The 21,205-nt window shown below is 49.8% G+C and overlaps 1 protein-coding gene across 3 annotated transcripts in view; it reads right to left on the bottom strand.

Annotated features, from left to right (window-relative positions):
• RAPGEF1 (Rap guanine nucleotide exchange factor 1) overlaps window positions 1-21,205 on the bottom strand; it is a 703,893-nt gene that overhangs the window by 354,339 nt on the left and 328,349 nt on the right. For all 3 annotated transcript variants that reach the window (XM_085613927.1, XM_085613929.1, XM_085613930.1), the window contains exon 8: window positions 3,350-3,533. In XM_085613927.1, coding sequence (XP_085470053.1) covers window positions 3,350-3,533 — 184 coding nt within the window. The remainder of the gene's footprint in view (window positions 1-3,349; window positions 3,534-21,205) is intronic.

Here is a 21,205-nt window from a genome sequence, read left to right as displayed (position 1 = left end):
AAATCCGACACAGACATGCGTTCAGCAAACATTCTCTGGCCACAGATATCCTAACCACTTACAGCACACGCACCGCAGCCACAGACCCTACAGCTTACTACAAAGACAACCCGGCCACAAACATCCCTATCGCCTACCACAAACACAAAGAGCTACAGATGTCCCAACAGCAGACATCTCTATCGCCTACTGCAAACACAATCCGGCCACAGACATGCCTACTGCAAACACAACCCGACCACAGACATTCCTACTGCAAACACGGAGCTAGAAAATATCCCTACAGCAAACACCTGTGCCACTGACATCCGTACCGCCTGCTGCAAACACAACCCGGCCACAGACATCCCTAACGCAAAAGGCCAGAGCTACATATGTCCCTACAGCAAACACACCTGTGCCTCAGACATCCCTACCGCCTGCCGCAAACACACCCCGGCCACAGATGTCCCTTCAACAAACACACACCGGCCACAGAGGGGTCTACCACCTCCTACAAAGACACCTTGGCCACAGATGTCCCTACCGCCTGCTGCAAACACACCTCTGCCACATTCATCCCTACTGCCTACTGCAAACAACCTGGACACAGGCATCCCTACCGCCTACAGCAAACACACAGAGCTACAGATGTCCCTACAGCAAACACACCCGAGCCAAAGACATCCCGACCGCCTACTGCAAAAACACACCAGCTACAGACATCCCCCCCACCTGATGCAAATAAAGCCGAACCACAGACATCTCTACCGCTTACTGCAAACACACCAGCCACAGATATCCCTACCACCTACTGCAAACACACACCAGCCAAAGACATCCCTACAGCAAACACACCTTGACCACAGACATCCCTACTGCTTGCTGTAAACACAGTTCGGCCACAGACATACCTACTGCAAACTCAACCCACCAACAGACATCCTTACTGCCTACTTCAAACACACCCTAGCCACAGATTTCCCTATTGCCTACTGGAAACATATTCCAGCCACAGACCTACCTACTGCAACCACACCCGAACCACAGACATCCCTACCGCCTACTGCAAACACACCGACGCATACATCCTTACCGTCCGCTGCAAATATACCCTGGAATAAACATCCCTATCGTCTGCTTGAAACACACCCCTGCGCCACAGACATCCCTACCTCCTGGCACAGGCGCACCCCAGCTACAGAAATCCCTACTTGAAACACCCCCAAGCCAGAGATGTCCCTTCAACAAACACACACCGGCCACAGAGGGGTCTACAACCTCCTACAAAGACACCTTGGCCACAGAAGTCCCTACCGCCTGCTGCAAACACACCTCTGCACATTCATCCCTACTGCATACAACCTGGGCACAGGCATCCCTACCGCCTACTGCAAACACTCAGAGATACAGTTGTCCATACAGCAAACACACATTAGCAGCAGACATTCCTACTACCTGCTGGAAACGCACATCAGTCACAGACATTTCTACTACCTGCTACCAACATACCCCTGCCACAGACATCCCTACCGCCTGTTGCAAACACAACCTGGCCACAGACATCCCTACCGCCTGTTGCAAACACAACCCGGCCACAGAGATCTCTACCGACTGTTGCAAACACAACCCGGCCACAGACATCTCTACTGCCTGTTGCAAACACAACCCAGCCACAAACATCTCTACCGCTTGTTGCAAACACAACCCGGCCACAGACACCCCTTTCACCTGCTTCAAACACACACCCACGTCACAAAAGTCCCGACCGCAAAACACACCGGCCACAGACGTGTCTACCACCTCCTGTAAGCACATCCGGGCCACAGACATCCCTCCCACAAAAACATCCCGGCCACAGACACCCCTACGGCAAACACATCCCTACTGCAAATGCACCCCGACCACAGACATCCCTACTGCAAACACACCCAGGCCAAAGACATCCCTACAGCCTTCTGCAAACATACTCCAGCCACAGACATCCCCTACCACCTACCGCAAACACACCCCAGCCACAGACATGCCTACTGCAAAGGCTCCCTGACCATAGGATGAGGTTCTAGGGATGTGTTATCAAACCCTGGAGATAGAACACCCAGTGACCCAAAAACATAAGTCAGTTGGCATATGTTCAATGCACCATGACCGTATCCTACAACACCACACATACAGGCCAGTTGGTAAGCATTCACTGTGCTACAACAGTCTCCTACAACAGTACACAAACAAATCACTAGGTGAGCATTAAAGGCACCTAGATAGTATTCAACAACAGCCAGCAATGAGACAGTCAGTGAGCATTCACTGCATAATGAGCGTATCCTACAATCCCCAAACACCAAAGGTAGTCAGTTTGTATTCAATGTGCTATATCAGGATAGTGACAACAGTCACTGATAAGGCAGATTGTGAGCATTATCGGTGTCATTGGATAAGCACTCAAATCCACGACAAATAAGGGAACCTGTGACAGCTCACTTTGCCATGATAACATCTTACAACACATGTTGGTAAGCAAGACTGAGAACATTCTCTGTGCTATGACAGTGTCCTATAATGGTCGCAAATGTTGGAGTCTGAACATTCAGCACAAAATGGAAGAATAGCCATGACTGACACAAATAACCTGCGAGTCCTCAATGCGCCAGGACAGCATCTGGCAGGAGAGCACGCGTTGTGCTCGGATTGTCCATTACAGCATCCATAGATAAGGCAGAGTGAGTGCATTCACTGTGGCGAGACTTTATTGTGCACAGATAAAGTGGTAAGGTGACAATTCACAGAGTAGCAGAATAATTGCAATGATCATACATAAATCAGACTATCCATTCTCCTATTGTAGTGAATAGGTGTACTGCTCTGGTACAGTGGTTGCTCACAGGCTGACTTATGAATGGCTATTGTAATTATTCTGCTACTCACTACTACGGGAGAATAGCTGGCACACACAAACCAGGCAATCTGTGACCAGTTTAGGCATTCACTGTGCTATGGTAGTACCCCAGCAGAACACAAGAATCTGGCAACCATCATTACATTTGAACAGAATACTCGGTCTTCATTTCCCTATGCATTTCCCCCTGATTTAAAACATGGAATCGAAAATTCCTTGAGCCACCACACTGGCAAAGCCATGAACAAGGATGGCATCTAATGAAGCAGAGAAGGCAGGAGGAATGAAACAAGAACAAAGCTGAGAAGCAAGGCACAGGGCAGCGCCTGTTCACTGCCTCCACTTACAGCACTGATCAGGCGAACATGAAATGTTCACTTGCTGAAGAAGGGGCAGCAACAAGAGGCAAGACCTTCAGGGATCACGAGGGGACACAACAGAATGGGACTTGCAGCTGCTTAGCTGGATACTCACCGAGGGTCTCGCAGCTTGTATTGCGAGAGCATTGCCCGCTGTCTCGATCCAGCGAGGACAGCTGCTCGTCGGATTTGCTGAGTTTGCCTATGCTGCTGCAAGGGGACAAGCGGGGGGACTCTCCTCCATACGAGTGGCTTCCTCCTGAGAGCCGGCGTGGTGTATAGCAGTCAACGTCAAAATCCTGGGACAAGATGAGCAAGAAGTCAGAGAGAAACATAAATAGAATAGACTGTATGTTGCTGGAAAGCAAAGGGGTATGCGGAGCTGCGCCTGTGTACCGCAGATGGCTGTGCGCTACACACAAGGCATCTGTTCGAATATATACTTAACACTTTTAACCAAATTCTTTTAGAGAAAATTCAGTTTAGATTCTCGCTTTATAATATACATAAGTAGAAACAATACTAAATTATTGTTTGAAATGTTTTTTAGTGTGTACATTCGTAAATGTTCTTAAATGCTACTCATTCATATGTAATTCTCGAAGAACATATACATTAAAAATGTGGAAGCATAGAAAGGAATATGCTACTTACCAGTATGCATCTGTTCTTAGCATGTAGAGCAGCAGATCTACACACTGTGCATAGATCGCCATCTGGTGTTGGGCCCGGATGTTGCAGTTGTTTTTCTCTTGGAAAGTCTTTGGAAGTCACGAGTTATGGGACTCCTCCTTTGGATCATATTGCGCATGGGCTTCGGCTCCATCCTCAGATTGTTTTTCGCCAGCGGGAAAATGATGGAGCGTAGTAATAAGCAGTGAAGATGCCAATGTGTGCTGTATCTAAATAAGATAAACTGGAACAGATAAAGGTAGCCGGGGAGGAGGGTGGGCATGTGTAGATCTGCAGCTCTACATGCCAAGAACAGATGCATACTGGTAAGTAGCATATTCCGTTCGAGGCATATGAGCTGCAGATTACACACTGTGCATAGATTATATAGCAGTACTCGCTCCTAGCGGCGACCACCAGTATCTGTTGCAGTTGTTTGAAACAGTGTTTTGAGGACAGCCTGCCCACACTAGCTTGTTGCTTAGTTTGCACATCTACACAATAGTGTATAGTGAAAGTGTGCGGTGTAGACCATGTAGCTGCTTTGCAGATATCATCTAGGGGGATGTTCCCTAAAAATGCCATGGAAGCCCCTATCTTACGTGTAGAGTGGGCTATAGGGGGAACAGATAGCGTTCGTTTTGCTTTGTGGTAGCAAATCTGTATTTAACAATCCACCTAGCTATCCCAGATTTGGAGATGGGGTTTCCTTTGTGTGGTGGCGAGAAAGACACAAACAGTTGTTTGGTCTTACAAAAGGGTTGTGTTTTCTCGATGTAGTAGAGTCAGGCTCGTTTGACATCTAGTGTGTGGAGAGCTCTTTCTGCAATGGTCTGTGGCTGCGAGAAGAATACGGGTAGCTCCACACATTGGTTTAGGTGAAAGGGAGAAATGACTTTAGGTAGGAATTTTGGATTAGTGCGGAGAACAACCATGTTATGGTGCATTTGCAGAAAGGGTTCTTGAATGGTGAGTGCTTGTATCTCACTGATCCTTCTGAGGGAAGTAATGGCTACAAGAAAAGCCGTTTTCCATGTTAGGAATTGAAGTTCACATTTGTGTAGGGGTTCAAAGGGAGGCCCCATGAGTCTTGTGAGAACGATGTTTTAGGTAGGATCCACAGGTGAGGGTGGTACTTGGGGGGGGGGGGGGGGGGGGGGGGGGGAATTAACCTTTTGAGGCCTTCCATGAAGGCTTTTATGGCAGGTACTCTAAAGAGTGATAGATGTTGCCTGTTTTGTAGATAAGCTGCTATGGCCGCAAGGTGCAGTCTACTAGACGTGTAGGCTAGGTTGCATCTTTGTAGGTGTAGTTAACAGCCTATGATGTGTTGAATGGACACATCTAGGGGATTGAAGTTATTGTTGTGACAATAGATCACAAACCGTTTCCACTTGGCTGCATAGCAAGCTCTAGTGGTAGGTCGTCTAGCTTCTCTAATGACGTTCATACAGTCAGGGGGAAGATTTAGATAACCAAATTCTAGTATTTCAGGAGCCAGATCACAAAGTTGAGCTGAGCTGGGTCCGGGTGCCTGATCTCTCCATGGTTCTGGGTTAAGAGGCGTGCAGAGAGGTGTAACTTTTGGTGCGGTACTACAGATAGTTCCAGCAGTGTGGTGTACCATGGTTGTCTGGCCCAAGTTGGAGCTACTAGGATGAGAGTGAGGGAGTGTTGCTGTAGTTTGCGCACCACTAATGGAATGAGTGGGAGAGGCGGAAATGTGTACGCAAATCTGCCTGACCAGTTCATCCATATCGCATTGCCTTTGGACAATGGGTGAGGATACCTGGCGGCGAAGCTTGGGCATTTGGCGTTTTCGTGGGTGGCGAAGAGGTCTATCTGTGGATGCCCTCACATTTGAAAGTACGGGTGAAGAACTTGTGGATGGAGTTCCCACTCGTGGATCTGTTGTGTTTGTCTGATCAGCAGATCGGCCATAGTGTTTTGGACTCCTGGGACATGTTGGGCTAGGAGAATTTTTTGGGGGGTATTGCCCATCTCCATATGCTCTGTGCTAGCTGAGAGAGCTGCGGAGAGTGTGTGCCACCTTGTTTTTCTATATAGTACATGGCTGTCATGTTGTCCGTGCGGACTAGGACGGCCTTGCTTGAGACGTGGGTTTGAAAGGCCTTTAGGGCTAAGAATATGGCTAGTAACTCCAGATGGTTGATGTGGAGTAACTTTTGTTGTGGTGTCCACCTGCCCTGCATGGTGTGATGTAGTAGGGGTGCTCGCTAGCCGGAGAGCGATGCGTCCGCTGTTAGTACTGTCTGAGGAACCGGTTCCAGGAACGGTCGCCCTTTGGAAAGGTTTTTTGGTGGTCCATCACTGCAGAGAGCGATGGGCACGACCGTCTACCAACACTAGACTGTCCATTGACCCTGGGCCTGCTTCCATTGGCGCGCTAAGCACTCTTGGAGAGGACGCATCTGGAGTCTTGTGTGAGGTACTATGAATATGCAAGAGGCCATCATTCCTATAATTTGCATGAACACTCGAGCTGGAAGAGTGTTCCGGTTGAAATTTGGCGCATAGAGCCTGACTGCTTGCTGGAATAGACTAGCGCTTTTGAGGTGTCTATGGTGGCACCGAGGTATTGTTTTACGTGGGACGGTTGCAGATGGGACTTCATGTGATTTACTGTGAAGCCCAGTTCGTGAAGTAGTTGGATAGTGGCGTGAGTGTGTTGTACACACTGGTTGTATGAGCTGGCTTTTATGAGGCAGTCGTCTAGGTATGGGAAGACGTGGGTGTGTTGTCTTCGCAGGTGTGCTGCCACTACCGCTAGGCACTTGGTAAACACCCGTGGTGCTGTGGTGACTCCGAAGGGGAGTACTTTGAATTGATAGTGTTGACCGTCCACTACAAATCTGAGAAACTTCCTGTGAGCTTTGTGAACGGGAATGTGGAAATAGGCGTCCTTGAGGTCTAGGGTGGCAAGGAAGTCGGTCTTGGAGAGTAGGGGAAGTAACTGCTGTAGTGTGACCATGTGGAAACGGTCTGAGTGTATGTAGTGGTTTAGGGGTCTGAGGTCCAGGATGGGCCTTAGAGTGTCGTCCCTTTTTGGTATGAGAAAATATAGGGAGTAAACTCCTAGATTTTGTTGGTGGGCAGGAACTGGTTCTATTGCACTCTTTTGTAGGAGGGAGATTACCTCCTGCTTTAGAAGTGACAAATGTTCCTGTGACATTGGGCGCTGTTTGGGTGGAATATTTGGGGGAGGTAGATGTTGGTTTGAGGGAGTAGCCTGACCGAATTATCAGTGTTACCCATTTGTCTGAGGTGATGGTAGTCCAGACAGGAAGGAAATTGTGGAGTCTGCCCCCGACCGGAGTGGGATGGTCTGGGGGGAGTGAAGGGAAGTCATTGGGCAGGGGTGGAGGCAGAGCATGAGGTGTTAGTTTTGCCTCTGCCTTTATTGTTGTTACCCCTGTAGCCGCCTCTCTGGTAACCCCTAGTGAAGGTGGATTGGATAGGGGCCTTATAAGAAGTTGAGGCGCTGTCGGAGGAGTAGCCTCTGGAGTTGCCTCTAAAGGAAGAGCGGCGAAAGGAGCGCCTGGGAGGTTGTGACTGCAAGGCTCCCATGGATTTTGCTGTGTCTGTGTCCTTTTTCATTTATTCAAGGGCAACGTCGACAAATGGAGGTACTGGTGATTACTTTACCCTCCTGGATTAGTTTGTTGGCTCTATTCTTGTATTTGTCAGGGAGGTGTTGCATAATGGCTTCCAGTTCATCATAATATGCCCTGTCATATCTTGCTAAAATCGCTTGAGTGTTTGCAATGCGCCATATGTTGGCAGCCTGGGATGCAGTTCGCTTGCCAGAGGCGTCCAGGAGCTTGGACTCCTTATCATGTGGTGGAGCCTCACGTGATGCCTGGGAGTTTGGACGCTTTCTCGCATTGGAAATTACTAGGGAGTCTAGTGTTGCGGGGCCTCTGATGTAGGTGGGGTCTGTAGGGGCGGCCTTATACTTCTTCTCGATGCGAGGGTTGATGACCCTGGCCCTGACCGGGTCTTTAAAGATCTCCAGTGCGTGCTTGATAACCCCTTTAAGCATGGGCAGGATGGAAGTGGCCCTTTGTGTAGTGTCAAACAAATCTAGGAGGAAGTCCTCCTCCACTGGGTCTGTATGGAGATCAACTCCGTGGAAGTGTGCCGCCCTATGAAGCAATTGGTTAAACCCCATTGTGTCTTCAGGGGGGGGGGGGGGGGGGGGGGGGGTCGGCGGTCTTCAAGGGTAAAGGTCGTCCTGTAGGAGTGGGGTCCCCTGTGGGCTGATCATGTGGCCCGTCCCCGTCCCCTGAAGGCAGTCTCAAAGGGGAGGTACCAAAGTCTCTTCTCTTTGGAGGTGGAGCTAGGGCAGGCTTGTCCAGCGGTCTCTTTTTGATGCTGAGTATCAAATGTCCAGTTTTTGGGTCTTTGACCAGTGTTTTCTGTAGTGGGTCATGCCGAAATAGTTCCTCTGTGGGGGGCCGATCCTTCGGCGCCAAAGCCGTAGGTTTTTTAAGCTTGGAGTCGGCATCGGTTCGCTGTTTTGAACCGTGCGGTTTAGAAATGTCTGATTGTTTCCTCAGTTCCTAGATGACTTTCGGCTTCGAGGTGTGGGTGTCGAGGGCCTTTGGATTTTTGCTCGGCTCCAGGGATGGTGTCGGTACGGAGGAGCTAGTGCCAGTCTTCCGCGCCGAGTGCTTCGGTGTGGAGCTTGGCGCAGAGGAGGAAACCATCTTCTTTTTCGGTGTCGGTGCCGAGGAGTGTTTTTTTCTGCACCGACGGTGGGCTGGCTCGAGCCCGAGCCGCCGGAAGGCTTAATAGGCTTCTTAACCGGGCCCGAAAGCGAGGTATGGGAAGCAGGGTCTTTGGTCGTGCCTAGGCCCAAGGCGAAGGTGTGACCGAAGCCTTTCTCGATGCCGTCGAGGGTGGGGGTCGATGTTAGTAACTCACGCCCCTCTGTGCTGGATTGATATCCTCGACATCTGAATCGTCGGCTTCGGAGACGCTGACGAGGCCCTCTACGGTGTGCTGCTGTTCCGGATTATCAACGCTTTCTCCGAAGATGTCGTCGGGGATCGCAGTCGACGAGTGTGCCATTGTTCTCCTCGCTCGTCAGTCCCGAATAGTCTTCTTCGAACGGAAGGATTTGCAAGCCGGACAGTCTCTTGCCTCGTGTTCTGGGGAGAGGCAGAGGTTGCACACCTCATGGAGATCGGTGTGGGGAAACTTCGACCCATATCGAGGACACTTCTTAAATAGAGTCCTTTCCATCAGCCAGGACCGGGACGTAGGTAGGCCCAAAGGCCTTCGTCGACGACCGGAATCAAAGACTTCGAATGATGAGTCACGTTGAGTGTTGGAGATCGTGGTCGAAAAAATACCGCGGAAGGGGAAGGATTGCGCGCCGATTAGAAGAACTGAAAACGGTTCAGAACCGGAGCGCGAAGAACACATCCGAGCCCAATGGCGGAAAAAAACAATCTGAGGATGGAGCCGAAGCCCATGCGCAATATGATCCAAATGAGGAGTTACATACCTTGTGACTTCCAAAGACTTTTCAGGAGAAAAACAACTGCAACATCCGGGCCCAACACCAGATGGTGATCTATGCACAGTGTGTAATCTGCAGCTCAAATGCCTCGAACACAAATTTTTATGCAACTTGCCAAGATTTATTTCTCTTAAAAATACTTTATTTCCAACCAATGAAATTAATTTAAACATTTCTGGACCTTTCACCTCCTGCTCACAGACCCAGCTCTCCGCCCGTGCTGCTCCACTGACTGAGCCTACCCGCTGCTGCCCCTTCCACCTCTGCACCCGACAGAGGTATTGGATGTATTGTGTCCCTGTGACTTTTTAGCTTGTCGCCGTATTCTTTTGTTCTTCTTTTACTTTGCCTTATTCTTATTTATTCCCACTCCTGCCACCCAGCTGCACCTCCCTCCCCTTCCCCTATTTAATGGCGTCCTTCCGCAACCCGACCAGCGTCAGGGAACCTGAATCCCAACCTTCCACCGCTACGACCCAGCCACCCTCCTCGCACCCAACCCCGGAAGGAACAACAACTGCCAGCTATCAACACCAAACACCACCCACGGCCAGTTCTCCTGCAGACACTACCGACATTCCTTCACCATCCACAGCAAACCCAAGACCTCTGCACCCACGCAGAATGCCCCGAACCACTGAAGCCCTGAAGTGCATCCTCCTCAACATGTTCTCCCTGCAAAGACATGCCGTAGAGATCTCGGACCTCCTCGATACCCTCTCGCCAGACGTCGCCTTCACGGAAACCTGGACACAAGCCGTCTCCACACCCAACACCACCACCGCCATTCCTGATGGCTACAAGATCCAGAGGAAAGACCGCCCCCACCGCCCAGGAGGAGGACTGACCATGGCACACAAGAGCTCCCTCCAACTCTCCACCTCCAGCGCGACCAACTTCTGCTCCAACACCGAACACCTCCACCTCCAGATCCAGACCAGCCCCAGAAACACAATGTGTGGCACCCTCGCGTACTGACTAACCGGGCCTCGAGCTCATTTCACCACCGCCATTGCCGAACTCATCGCACCGAACACCATCGCCTACACAGACTACATATTCACTGGAGACCTTAACTTCAACCTCGACAACCGCAGCAAACCTGACTCCACCGCCCTCCTGGACAACCTCGCCAACCTTGGACTGAAGCAGCTCGTCACCACCCCCACCCACAAGGCCGGACACATCCTCGACCCCATCTTCGCAGGAGGGACTAACATCCACTTCAGCCACACCTCGCAGCCCCTCTGGACAAACCACCACTGCGTTCACTTGTCTTTCAGGACCACGACCGCACACAAGCCCGCACGGTGCCCGCCACAAAGGAACTGGAGCAAGGTTACAGAGGAAGGATTAGTTACTTACCTGTAATCCTAGTTCTCATCCAGGGGTATACTCATCAAAGTCATAATCTATGAATAATCCCCGCCCATGTGCGGGATCCCGGAGCATATAGAAAATACATATATATACATATATATATACATATGTGAAAACATAAATGCAGCCTAATAATGTTCAAAACATGGCAATGCTGTAAATTACATATTTTTGCATAGTAGTGCCCACTTAACCCGTAAGGAAAAAAGGAAGCATCAGGCAAAATATAACACAGCACTGCTTTATTGCCATAAAGCAACATGTAATTGTAGGCATTCGCCAGTAGGCTGCAGTAGAGTATCAAGAAACCAAGAAAACTGACACCCTGCCTTTAAGGCATTAGAGTAGGGGAACCGTGCCTTTAAGGCCTGCCTGTGACCCCCTGCTCCCATGATGCACTACAGGTGGCAGTTGGGCCAGTTCTTTTTGGCGGTGCCTCCGCACCTGAGTAGATCTGCCTTCCATACATCACTTATTTAAAGAGAAAACATTGCTCGTCCGGGGAGGTGGGTGGGTCGCTTATGACTTTGATGAGTATACCCCTGGATGAGAACTAGGATTACAGGTAAGTAACTAATCCTTCTCATCCAGGGGATACTCATCAATAGTCATAATCTATGAATAGAGTAGCAAGCCCATACCCAAAGTCTCGCGGACGAGCAAAAAACTGTTAAAAAACAAACAGCAAAACACATTTTGCATTTACAGTTATGCAAACAGGTTCCTCGGAGAAGCCTGCCAAACCTGGGCGTCGGCCTGCGCGTCTGAATCTAGGCAGTAATGGCGCGTAAAAGTATGGACTGAGCGCCATGTAGCCGCTTTACAGATCTCAGACATGGGAACGTTGCGAAGGAGTGCTACCGTAGAAGCCTTCCCTCGAGTAGAATGTGCTCTAGGTTTACCCTGCAGAACTTTGTGGGATAGTTGGTAAGCCAAAGCTATACAAGAGACAATCCATCTTGAAATAGATGTCTTGGATGCAGCCAGCCCGGTATTCGTGGGCCCATAGTTCACAAAGAGCCTGTCTGACTTTCTAAGAGTAAGGGTATTAGCCAGATAGAATTTCAAAACCCTCCGGAGGTCAAGAGAGTGTAGGGCTCTCTCCGGGGGAGTGGTCGGTTGAGGAAAGAAGGTGGGCAACGTGATCACCTGGTTAATGTGGAAGTCCGAGACCACCTTGGGTAGGAAGCTCGGATGGGTACGGAGCACCACCCGATTAGCATGAAACACAGTGTAAGGTTCCTTGCAGCAGAGGGCCTGAATTTCACTAACCCTACGGGCCGAAGTGATGGCTACTAAGAAGGCAGCCTTCCAGGTCAGATGTTGCAAGGAGGCCTTATGAATCGGTTCAAAAGGGGCTCCCATCAGTTTAGAGAGAACGATGTTCAGTTCCCAGGAAGGGGAAGGAGACCTCACAGGTGGGTAAACTTTCTTAAGCCCTTCTAAGAAATCCTTTACCACTGGCATCTGAAAGAATGAGATCTGGGTAGGAGACTTCCTATAGGCTGTAATAGCAGCTAAGTGTACTCTGATGGAAGAGTACTTTAACCCAGACTTCGCCAAGTACAGTAAGTAGGGGAGAATAACCTGTTCTTGACCCCGGATCGGATCAAGGGTGTTATCTCTACACCAGGAGCAGAATCTTTTCCATTTAAAGCCATACGACTTCCTCGTGGAGGGCCTCTTTGCCTCCCGAAGAATGCTCATACAGTCCGGTGGAAGATCTAGATGTCCGTACTGGATGAATTCAGGAGCCATGCCGTCAAGCGGAGGGAGGGGAGATTGGGGTGGAACACTCTCCCCTTGTCCTTGGTCAGCAAGTTCGGCAGGCATGGCAACCTCCTCTGTGGTACCTCCGACAGCTGGAGTAGATCTGGGTACCACCACTGCCGGGGCCACTCCGGTGCTATTAGGATCATCCGAGTTCTGGCCCTGTAGAACTTCTGAATCACAGCCGGGATGAGAGGGAGAGGAGGAAAAGCGTAAAGCAATGTCCTCGACCAGCTGATCAAAAGCGCGTTCCCCTGCGACCCCCGTTGAGGGAACCTGGAGGCGAAGACGGGGCATTTTCTGTTGTCCGCGTCTGCGAACAGATCGATGTCTGGTATGCCCCACAAGCGGAAGATGTCTTGAGCGACGTCTTCGTTGAGCACCCAGTCGTGCGCTTCGACGAAGTCTCTGCTGAGGCCGTCCGCCTGCACGTTCAGGGTCCCTGGCAGGTGAACAGCGACGATCGTCAGGTTTCTCGCCAGAAGCCATTTCCAGATTGACTGGGCCTCCAGAGACAGGACCCGTGATCTGGTCCCTCCTTGCTTGTTCAGATAGAACAGTTGTGGTGTTGTCCGTCTGAACCTGAACATAGTCGGTCTGCAGGGATGGGTACAGGGACTTGAGAGCGAGATGGACTGCTCGTAGCTCCAAGAAGTTGATGTGATAGCTCTGTTCGGTAGCGGACCAGAGACCTTGTACTTGAAGCCGGCCCATATGAGCCCCCCAGCCCTGCATGGAGGCGTCTGTGACCACTGTCTGTGTCGGAGGCGCCTGATGGAAAGGGACGCCGTGAAGCAGATGGGAGCGCTTCATCCACCACCGGATGGAATCTTTGGCGGCTTGATGAAGGGTAATGTGATCTTCCCAGCGGCCGGACCTCTGCGCCCACTGATCCTCTAGGTCTTGTTGCAGAGGACGCATGTGCAGACGTGCGTTGGGCACGATGTAGATGCACGAGGCCATGGATCCCAGGAGAGATGACACTTGTCTGGCTGTGGGATATTCCGTGCTGAGAAGTGTGCGGCTTTTTTGCAGCATGGAGGATAACCTCTCCTCCGAAGGACACACGCTTGCGCTTGAGGAGTCTAGAGAGGCGCCCAGGTAGTGGATCCGCTGAGTAGGATTGAGGATCGACTTCCTGTAGTTGACCTGAAGGCCCAACGAGTGTAGAAGGTTTAGGCAAAACGAGAGATGACTCTGGAGTCGAGCCGGAGTGGAACTTTTTAAGAGCCAGTCGTCTAGATAGGGGTAGACGAATATCTTCAGTTTGCGGAGAAATGCAGCCACCACCGCCATGCACTTTGAGAACGTTCGTGGCGCGGACTGGAGGCCGAATGGCAGGACCTTGTATTGATAATGTTGGCGAAAGATGTGAAATCTGAGAAACTTCCGATGTTTCGCTGAGACAGGAATGTGGAAGTATGCATCCTGTAAGTCGATGGCACACATCCAGTCCCCCTGGTGTAGATGTGGGAAGATCTGGTGCAGTGCTAGCATCCTGAATTTTTCTCTTCTGAGAAATCTGTTGAGTAAGCGGAGATCGAGGATGGGTCTGTAGTCTCCGATCGCTCCTCTTTTCTGAACAAGAAAGTACCGGGAATACACTCCCTGATTTCTCTGCCTGTTTGGAACTTCCTCTATGGCGTTTTTGGAGAGGAGAGTGGCAACTTCGTCCTTTAAAAGCTTGTTTTGGCTGGGAGGGAGTGGCTGTTTCCGTGGGGGTACCTGCGGAGGGGGAGATTTGAACCTCAGCAAGTAGCCACGCTCTACAATACTCAGCACCCATCTGTCGTTTGTAATTGCATTCCACTTTGCCAGGTGAACGGTGATACTTCCTCCTACCGGAGTGGCGAACGAGCGCGGAGGAAGTAAGTTTTCACTGTTTGGGAGGTTGCTTGTTAGAGGACTGCTGCTGTTTAGCATTTCCTCTTCCTCTGCCCCGCCCTCTTTGCTGAAACTGGGACCTCTGTTGGTTTTGAGAGGACCATTGGGGCGTTTGAACGCGCTGGTGAAAGGCAGGTTTGTCGCCCTTGCGAAAGCGCTTGCGGAACTCTTTGCGCTTTTCCAGTCCCACAGCCTTTACGGTGTCCAATTCCGTTTTCATCTTGCTCATTTGGTCGTCCGCATGAGCTCCAAATAGCGATGACCCATTAAACGGCAGGTTAAGAATTCTTTTCTGCGCATCTGGTTTGAGGCCCGTTAATCTGAGCCAGGCCGAACGGCGGGAGCAGATGCCATGGGAGTAGCCATGCGCGGCTAGGTCTGATGCATCCGCCGCTGCGCTTATTACTTGGTTGGCCACCAGTCCGCCTTCTTGGAGGATCTCCGTGAAGTCCTGCCTGTCCTCCCTAGGCAATTTCTCCACGAACCTGGCCAGGGAATCCCATAGGGAGCGATCATACCTCCCCAGCAGGGCTGAAGCGCTAGCGACCTTCATGTGCGAGGCAGAGGTGTTGCACATTCTCCTGCCGTAGGAGTCCATCAGCTTGCTGTCCTTCTCAGGGGGGACAGAAGCAGATACTGAGGCTGAGTGAGACTTCATGGCCGCCGCCACGATCACCGAATCCGCTGGCGGGTCCGCCCTCAAGAATAAAGGGTCCTCGGTCAGAGCCTTGTACTTCTTTGCTATTCTCGAAGGAACCAAGCCCGCTGTAGCCGGTGTAAGGAACGTGGCCATAGCTGGTTCTAACAATCCTGGCACCAACGGGAGCAGAGGTCTGGGAGCTGACCGATGTGTAAAGTGTCAAAGATCACAGAAGTGGGTGCCTGAGGGACGTGCAGTGCGATGTTCAACTTCTGCGCCCCTCTACCCAGGACGTCCGAGAAAGTTATAATGTCATCCACCGGAGACACTCGCGATGGAGGCGTGGATGAAAAAGTAGGAGAGTAGTCCCGGACTGAGGATCTTGTGGATGAAGTCCCAGTGGACGACCTGGTGCGTCGCCTCTTGTGGGAGCGTTCACTATGGTGAGCCTTTGACCCTGATCTGCGCTTGGACGGAGATCTTGGACGATTTGGCGCGGTGCGACGGTCCCTGGAACGAGACCGGCGTGGTGAAATTGGCTTTGGATCCCTCGGAGGTGATTTACTCCTGCGCGGTGGGGAATACCTGCGGGAGTAGTCCGATCCCGGACTCTGACATGTGCCTGCGCCCACATCTCGTAACCAGCGCGGTGACAGTCCGAACCGCTCTGGAGCCTCGGGTGATCCTTCCAGAGATATTTGCACGATGTGCAGTCCCGGAGATGATGTCTGTTCTCCTGGGGACCTCTCCGCGGGCGCTCCAGTTTTCGCCCTAGACGTCGAATCCCTTGACGTCGACGACGTCTGCGTCACCATCGGCAAGTGTGAGGTATGCCGTTCTGGTCTCGACGGCGGTCTCGTCGCCGATCGCGGAGACCTCGACGTCGATCTCCTCTTCTCTGGGACCTGGCTAGATGACCACGACGTCTGCCGTGTCTTCGACGTCGACCTCTCTCGACGTCGACTGGGCGACTTCGACCTCTCTCGACATCGACTGGGCGACTTCGCCGTCGACCTTTCTCGACGTCGACTGGGCGACTTAGACGGCGACCTCTCTCGACGTCGACGTGGTGATCTTGACGTCGATCTTCCTCTCGACGTCAACCTTCTATGTCGCCGAGTGGGGGTAACCATCGACGGCGACCGGCCCACTCGCGGCGGAATGTACGTCGCCGCATCTCTCGACGTCGACCCCCTCGAGGGTGGCGGAGAGTGTCTCGACGTCGACGGAAGCCTCGACGTCGACGGAGACAGTCCAGATGTCACCGGACTAGCAGCCTTCGAGCCCGAAGGACCGCCTCTCGACGCCGACTTACTTTTGCGCGGCGGAGACTCTTGATGGTGGGATGAATCCCTCGACGCCGAAGTTCTCTGCCTTTTCGCCGGCATCCTCGACGTCGACGGCGAACCTCTTGGACTCCTGGTCTTTTTGGAGCCCGGGAAGCTGGTATGTCGCCGTTTCTGTACTTGCGTAGCTGAAGAAGGTGGTCTTGATGAGGAATGCTCGCCTTCACGACGGCTTAGTTCCTTCTCCAGTCTTGCATGCAGTTTAATGCGCTCTCTGTCCCTCAGAGTGCGCTTTGAGAACTTCTGGCAGTGGGGACACTGGTCAGGATCGTGTTTTGTTGGTAAACACACAATACACACCGAGTGTGGATCCACCAGTGCCATTTTATTGCCACAAGAAGGGCATTTCCTAAATAAAGGAGACATTCTGACTGGAAAAAATTGGAAAATTCACTTGAAACCAGCAGAATTAGCTCTTAAAAGCCAGAAAACGTCGAAAAAAGCTTGAAAAAGCTGTAATTCAAAATTCAGTCAAAAAACTGAAGAGCTCAAGCTCCAGGATCCTCACAGAAGGAGCCGGAAAAAAGAACTGGCCCAACTGCCACCTGTAGTGCATCATGGGAGCAGGGGGTCACAGGCAGGCCTTAAAGGCACGGTCCCCCTACTCTAATGCCTTAAAGGCAGGGTGTCAGTTTTCTTGGTTTCTTGATACTCTGCTGCAGCCTACTGGCGAATGCCTACAATTACATGTTGCTTTATGGCAATAAAGCAGTGCTGTGTTATAATTTGCCTGATGCTTCCTTTTTTCCTTACGGGTTACGGGGGCACTACTATGCAAAAATATGTAATTTACAGCATTGCCATGTTTTGAACATTATTAGGCTGCATTTATATGTTTTCACATATGTATATGTATATATATGTATTTTCTATATGCTCCGGGATCCCGCACATGGGCGGGGATTATTCATAGATTATGACTATTGATGAGTATCCCCTGGATGAGAACTCATCAAGTCCACCATCAACCACGACCACCAACCCCCACCCCGCCACGACCGATGCCAACTCTGCAGCCACGGAACTACACCTTTGGATCAACAGCTGCGCAGACAAGCTCTCTCCCTTCCGCCACCCTGACAGACAACGGCCCCTGAAGGACGCCTGGTTCACCACTGACCTCCAAGAAGCCAGACCCATCTGCAGACGTCTCGAAAAACAATGGAGAAACAGCAAAACCACTGAAGACCAGACCACATACAAGCACGCCATAACAGAATACCACCAACTCATAAGAGCCATCATTGATATAAATGAAAAAAGAAAAAATTATAAAATATGAGATAATACTAAACTGAAGTTGTTGTGTGGGGATCAGTATCATTAGAGCCCCATGTTTGAGCATTGTGTAAGCCAATGTTAAAGAAATATAGGTCGTGTGGGAGGTTGCTTTTGCAATTATAGTCTGTCCCTTCCCCCTTCTCCCAGACCTTTCAAACACATAAGTGTAAGGGGTGCCTCTTTATAGCATTATGAAAGACGTCGCAGCCTGGATGAGCAACAGTTGCCTAAAGCTCAACTCTGAGAAGACAGAGGTCCTCGTCCTTGGACCCTCCCCCGCCGATTGGGACAACTCCTAGTGGCCCTCCGTCCTCGGAAAGCCACCCACCCCGACGGACCACGCCCGGAACCTCAGCATCATCCTAGACTCCTCCATCACCATGACGCGCCAGATCAACGCCGTAGCCTCCACCTGTTTCAACTCCCTCCGTTTCCTCCGCAAGATCTTCAAGTGGATCCCCCCCGAAGCCAGAAAGACCGTCACCCACGCACTCATAAGTAGCAGACTGACCTACAGAAACGCCCTCTACGCTGGAATCAACAAATCCCTGCTACACAAACTCCAGCCCATCCAGAACACTGCAGCTAGACTAGTCCTCGGCACCCCACGACATGAGCACATGACCCAACACCTGCGAGACCTCCACTGGCTCCCCGTTGAGAAGAGAATAACTTTCAAGCTACTCTCACACACACCTACAAATCCCTCCACAACATCAAACCCAAATACCTCAACGAAAGAATCTCTTTCCATGCACAAAAAAGAAACCTCTGCTCTGCCGGCCATGCCCTAGCAGTCTATTATTACATTAGCACGATTATGCCTACTTCAACCACAGAGGTAGTAATCTTGTGCAGCACTCGCAGACGTGCTTGCATTTTTTTGTTCCGTCGCATTCCACATCATGGCTTGAACGTTCCTCTCACCACCTCACTCCCCCCTCCCTACCTCGTTTTTTTAAACTTCTGCCTAGAAACACTTTTAGAAGGGTTCTACTCAGTAGTGTCACTGACAGTGACCTTCTGGTTGCCGGGGGCATTCATGCAGATCAATGGGCATAATGACTGTTATATTATGTTTGACCTCCTACCGCCTCATTCAAGCTTTCTTTAATTTATAATAGCTTAACTGCTCACCAAGCTAAAACTTACAAAAAAACCTTATTAATAAACATATAGGCGAAACCTAATGCATTTACCAATGCTTGTTACACTTTTCTTTGTACTGCCCATTAACATCCAACACAATCGTATCTAATTTTTTCTGGATAAATTGTTCCAAGCCTACTCTGTCTTCCGTTGTAAGATTTTTTTCCCAAACACCATGCCTACTACTGATGGAGCGAGCTCTAATTAGACTTCAAGTGGGTCCTGTTGTGTCCATTTGGAGCACAACGTACTGCTAGCAGCAGTATTAATGGTGCTAGTTTAATGTAAGTTTATTTGTGAAGGTGACCAGAGACGTTTTGAGCTGTTGATACAAAGGGTAGAATTTCACATGACCTCCCCTATGCGGGTTGTCATAGTACATACCTGCATTTATAGTTACTAGCAAACCAAAGCAGGGAATGTACTTTGTGGTGTCCAGTAGGCGGGTGAGGATCACATTTGACTGGTGTATAAGATGTAATTAAGTGTTTCTTTAAATTTGTGATATGCTGATGCTCACAAAGTGGTTCATAGTTGAAAATACTGGAGGACTCTCCAGTAGCCCTTATCTTCCAATTTTTAATAAGATCAATCTTAGCAGAACATTTTGACTCAAAAACTGCTCCTACTGTAGGATTACAGGATTTGGCGAACAATAACTAGTTTCTTAACATTTAACGATAATGGGGCAACCCAGTAACCCTCAGAACCTGGGTAAAATGGTATGTGCAAAACAATGGTTCTGTCGGAGTATGGACAGGACTAACTTAATAGGTGCTGAATAGACTTTTGATTCTCAAGGACACACACAGACCCAAAGAAACAGGACAGAATCCAAGTCACTTGATAGAATGATGTTAATTAATGTATCGAGAACACCAAAATATTTACAGGGTAAACCAACCAAAAAACACAGGTTGTAGTGAAACAATTAGTGAAACAGTGATACTTAGCACAAAACACATCACATAAAACGAATATGTACAATGGACAATACATAAAAATAATCAACAAACAAGGTCCTATTTACAATACATAAGCCACTTAAGGGTTCAAAATTTCCTTGTTATCTGAGTGGATTTGCATGTGACGCATAGGACATGTAACGTCGACGTTTCGACCCTAGGATGATTGTGCCAATTACTACGCATCAGATTGGGTCTTCATCAGGACAGACGAGGTTGGGGACCTGGGGAACCAACTTAAATTATAGGGAAAAGATTCCTGTTGTCGCAAATGCAGATGGCCAACATCAAATGTGGAAATATTAGTTCAGTCCTCTGGGACGGAGATATATGATTTGGAAGGAGGAGTGGTGCTGTCTCTACAATCGCCACGTATTGGAGTCCGTGAATGGACATCTAATTCCGTCTACGGCTCAGCTGAAACCTAATGCATTTACCAATGCTTGTTACACTTTTCTTTGTACTGCCCATTAACATCCAACACAATCGTATCTAATTTTTTCTGGATAAATTGTTCCAAGCCTACTCTGTCTTCCGTTGTAAGATTTTTTTCCCAAACACCATGCCTACTACTGATGGAGCGAGCTCTAATTAGACTTCAAGTGGGTCCTGTTGTGTCCATTTGGAGCACAACGTACTGCTAGCAGCAGTATTAATGGTGCTAGTTTAATGTAAGTTTATTTGTGAAGGTGACCAGAGACGTTTTGAGCTGTTGATACAAAGGGTAGAATTTCACATGACCTCCCCTATGCGGGTTGTCATAGTACATACCTGCATTTATAGTTACTAGCAAACCAAAGCAGGGAATGTACTTTGTGGTGTCCAGTAGGCGGGTGAGGATCACATTTGACTGGTGTATAAGATGTAATTAAGTGTTTCTTTAAATTTGTGATATGCTGATGCTCACAAAGTGGTTCATAGTTGAAAATACTGGAGGACTCTCCAGTAGCCCTTATCTTCCAATTTTTAATAAGATCAATCTTAGCAGAACATTTTGACTCAAAAACTGCTCCTACTGTAGGATTACAGGATTTGGCGAACAATAACTAGTTTCTTAACATGACTGTAGGGAAGTGGATTATTATTTGAGGTGGACATGTTTCCTCCTCAAAGGATAAAGCCTCCACCTGCTAGATGTCACACAAGCTAAAGACAATAACCATGTGCACAATCTCTGGTAACATGGCACAACGGTGTCCCCACCACTGGTTGTGTATTAGGGGAGTTTTGGGCCGCCTTCCTGTCTTGTCCTGTTAACGCTGCCTTGACTCCGAAAAGCCACACTCAGACTTGAAATCAACACAAAAAACTCAGCCCCCCCCCCCCCCATATGAAG

This window comes from Triturus cristatus, chromosome 1_2 (genome assembly GCF_964204655.1).
Source record: "Triturus cristatus chromosome 1_2, aTriCri1.1, whole genome shotgun sequence".
Lineage (NCBI taxonomy): Eukaryota > Metazoa > Chordata > Amphibia > Caudata > Salamandridae > Triturus > Triturus cristatus.
This window is presented reverse-complemented; position numbering and strand designations above follow the sequence as displayed.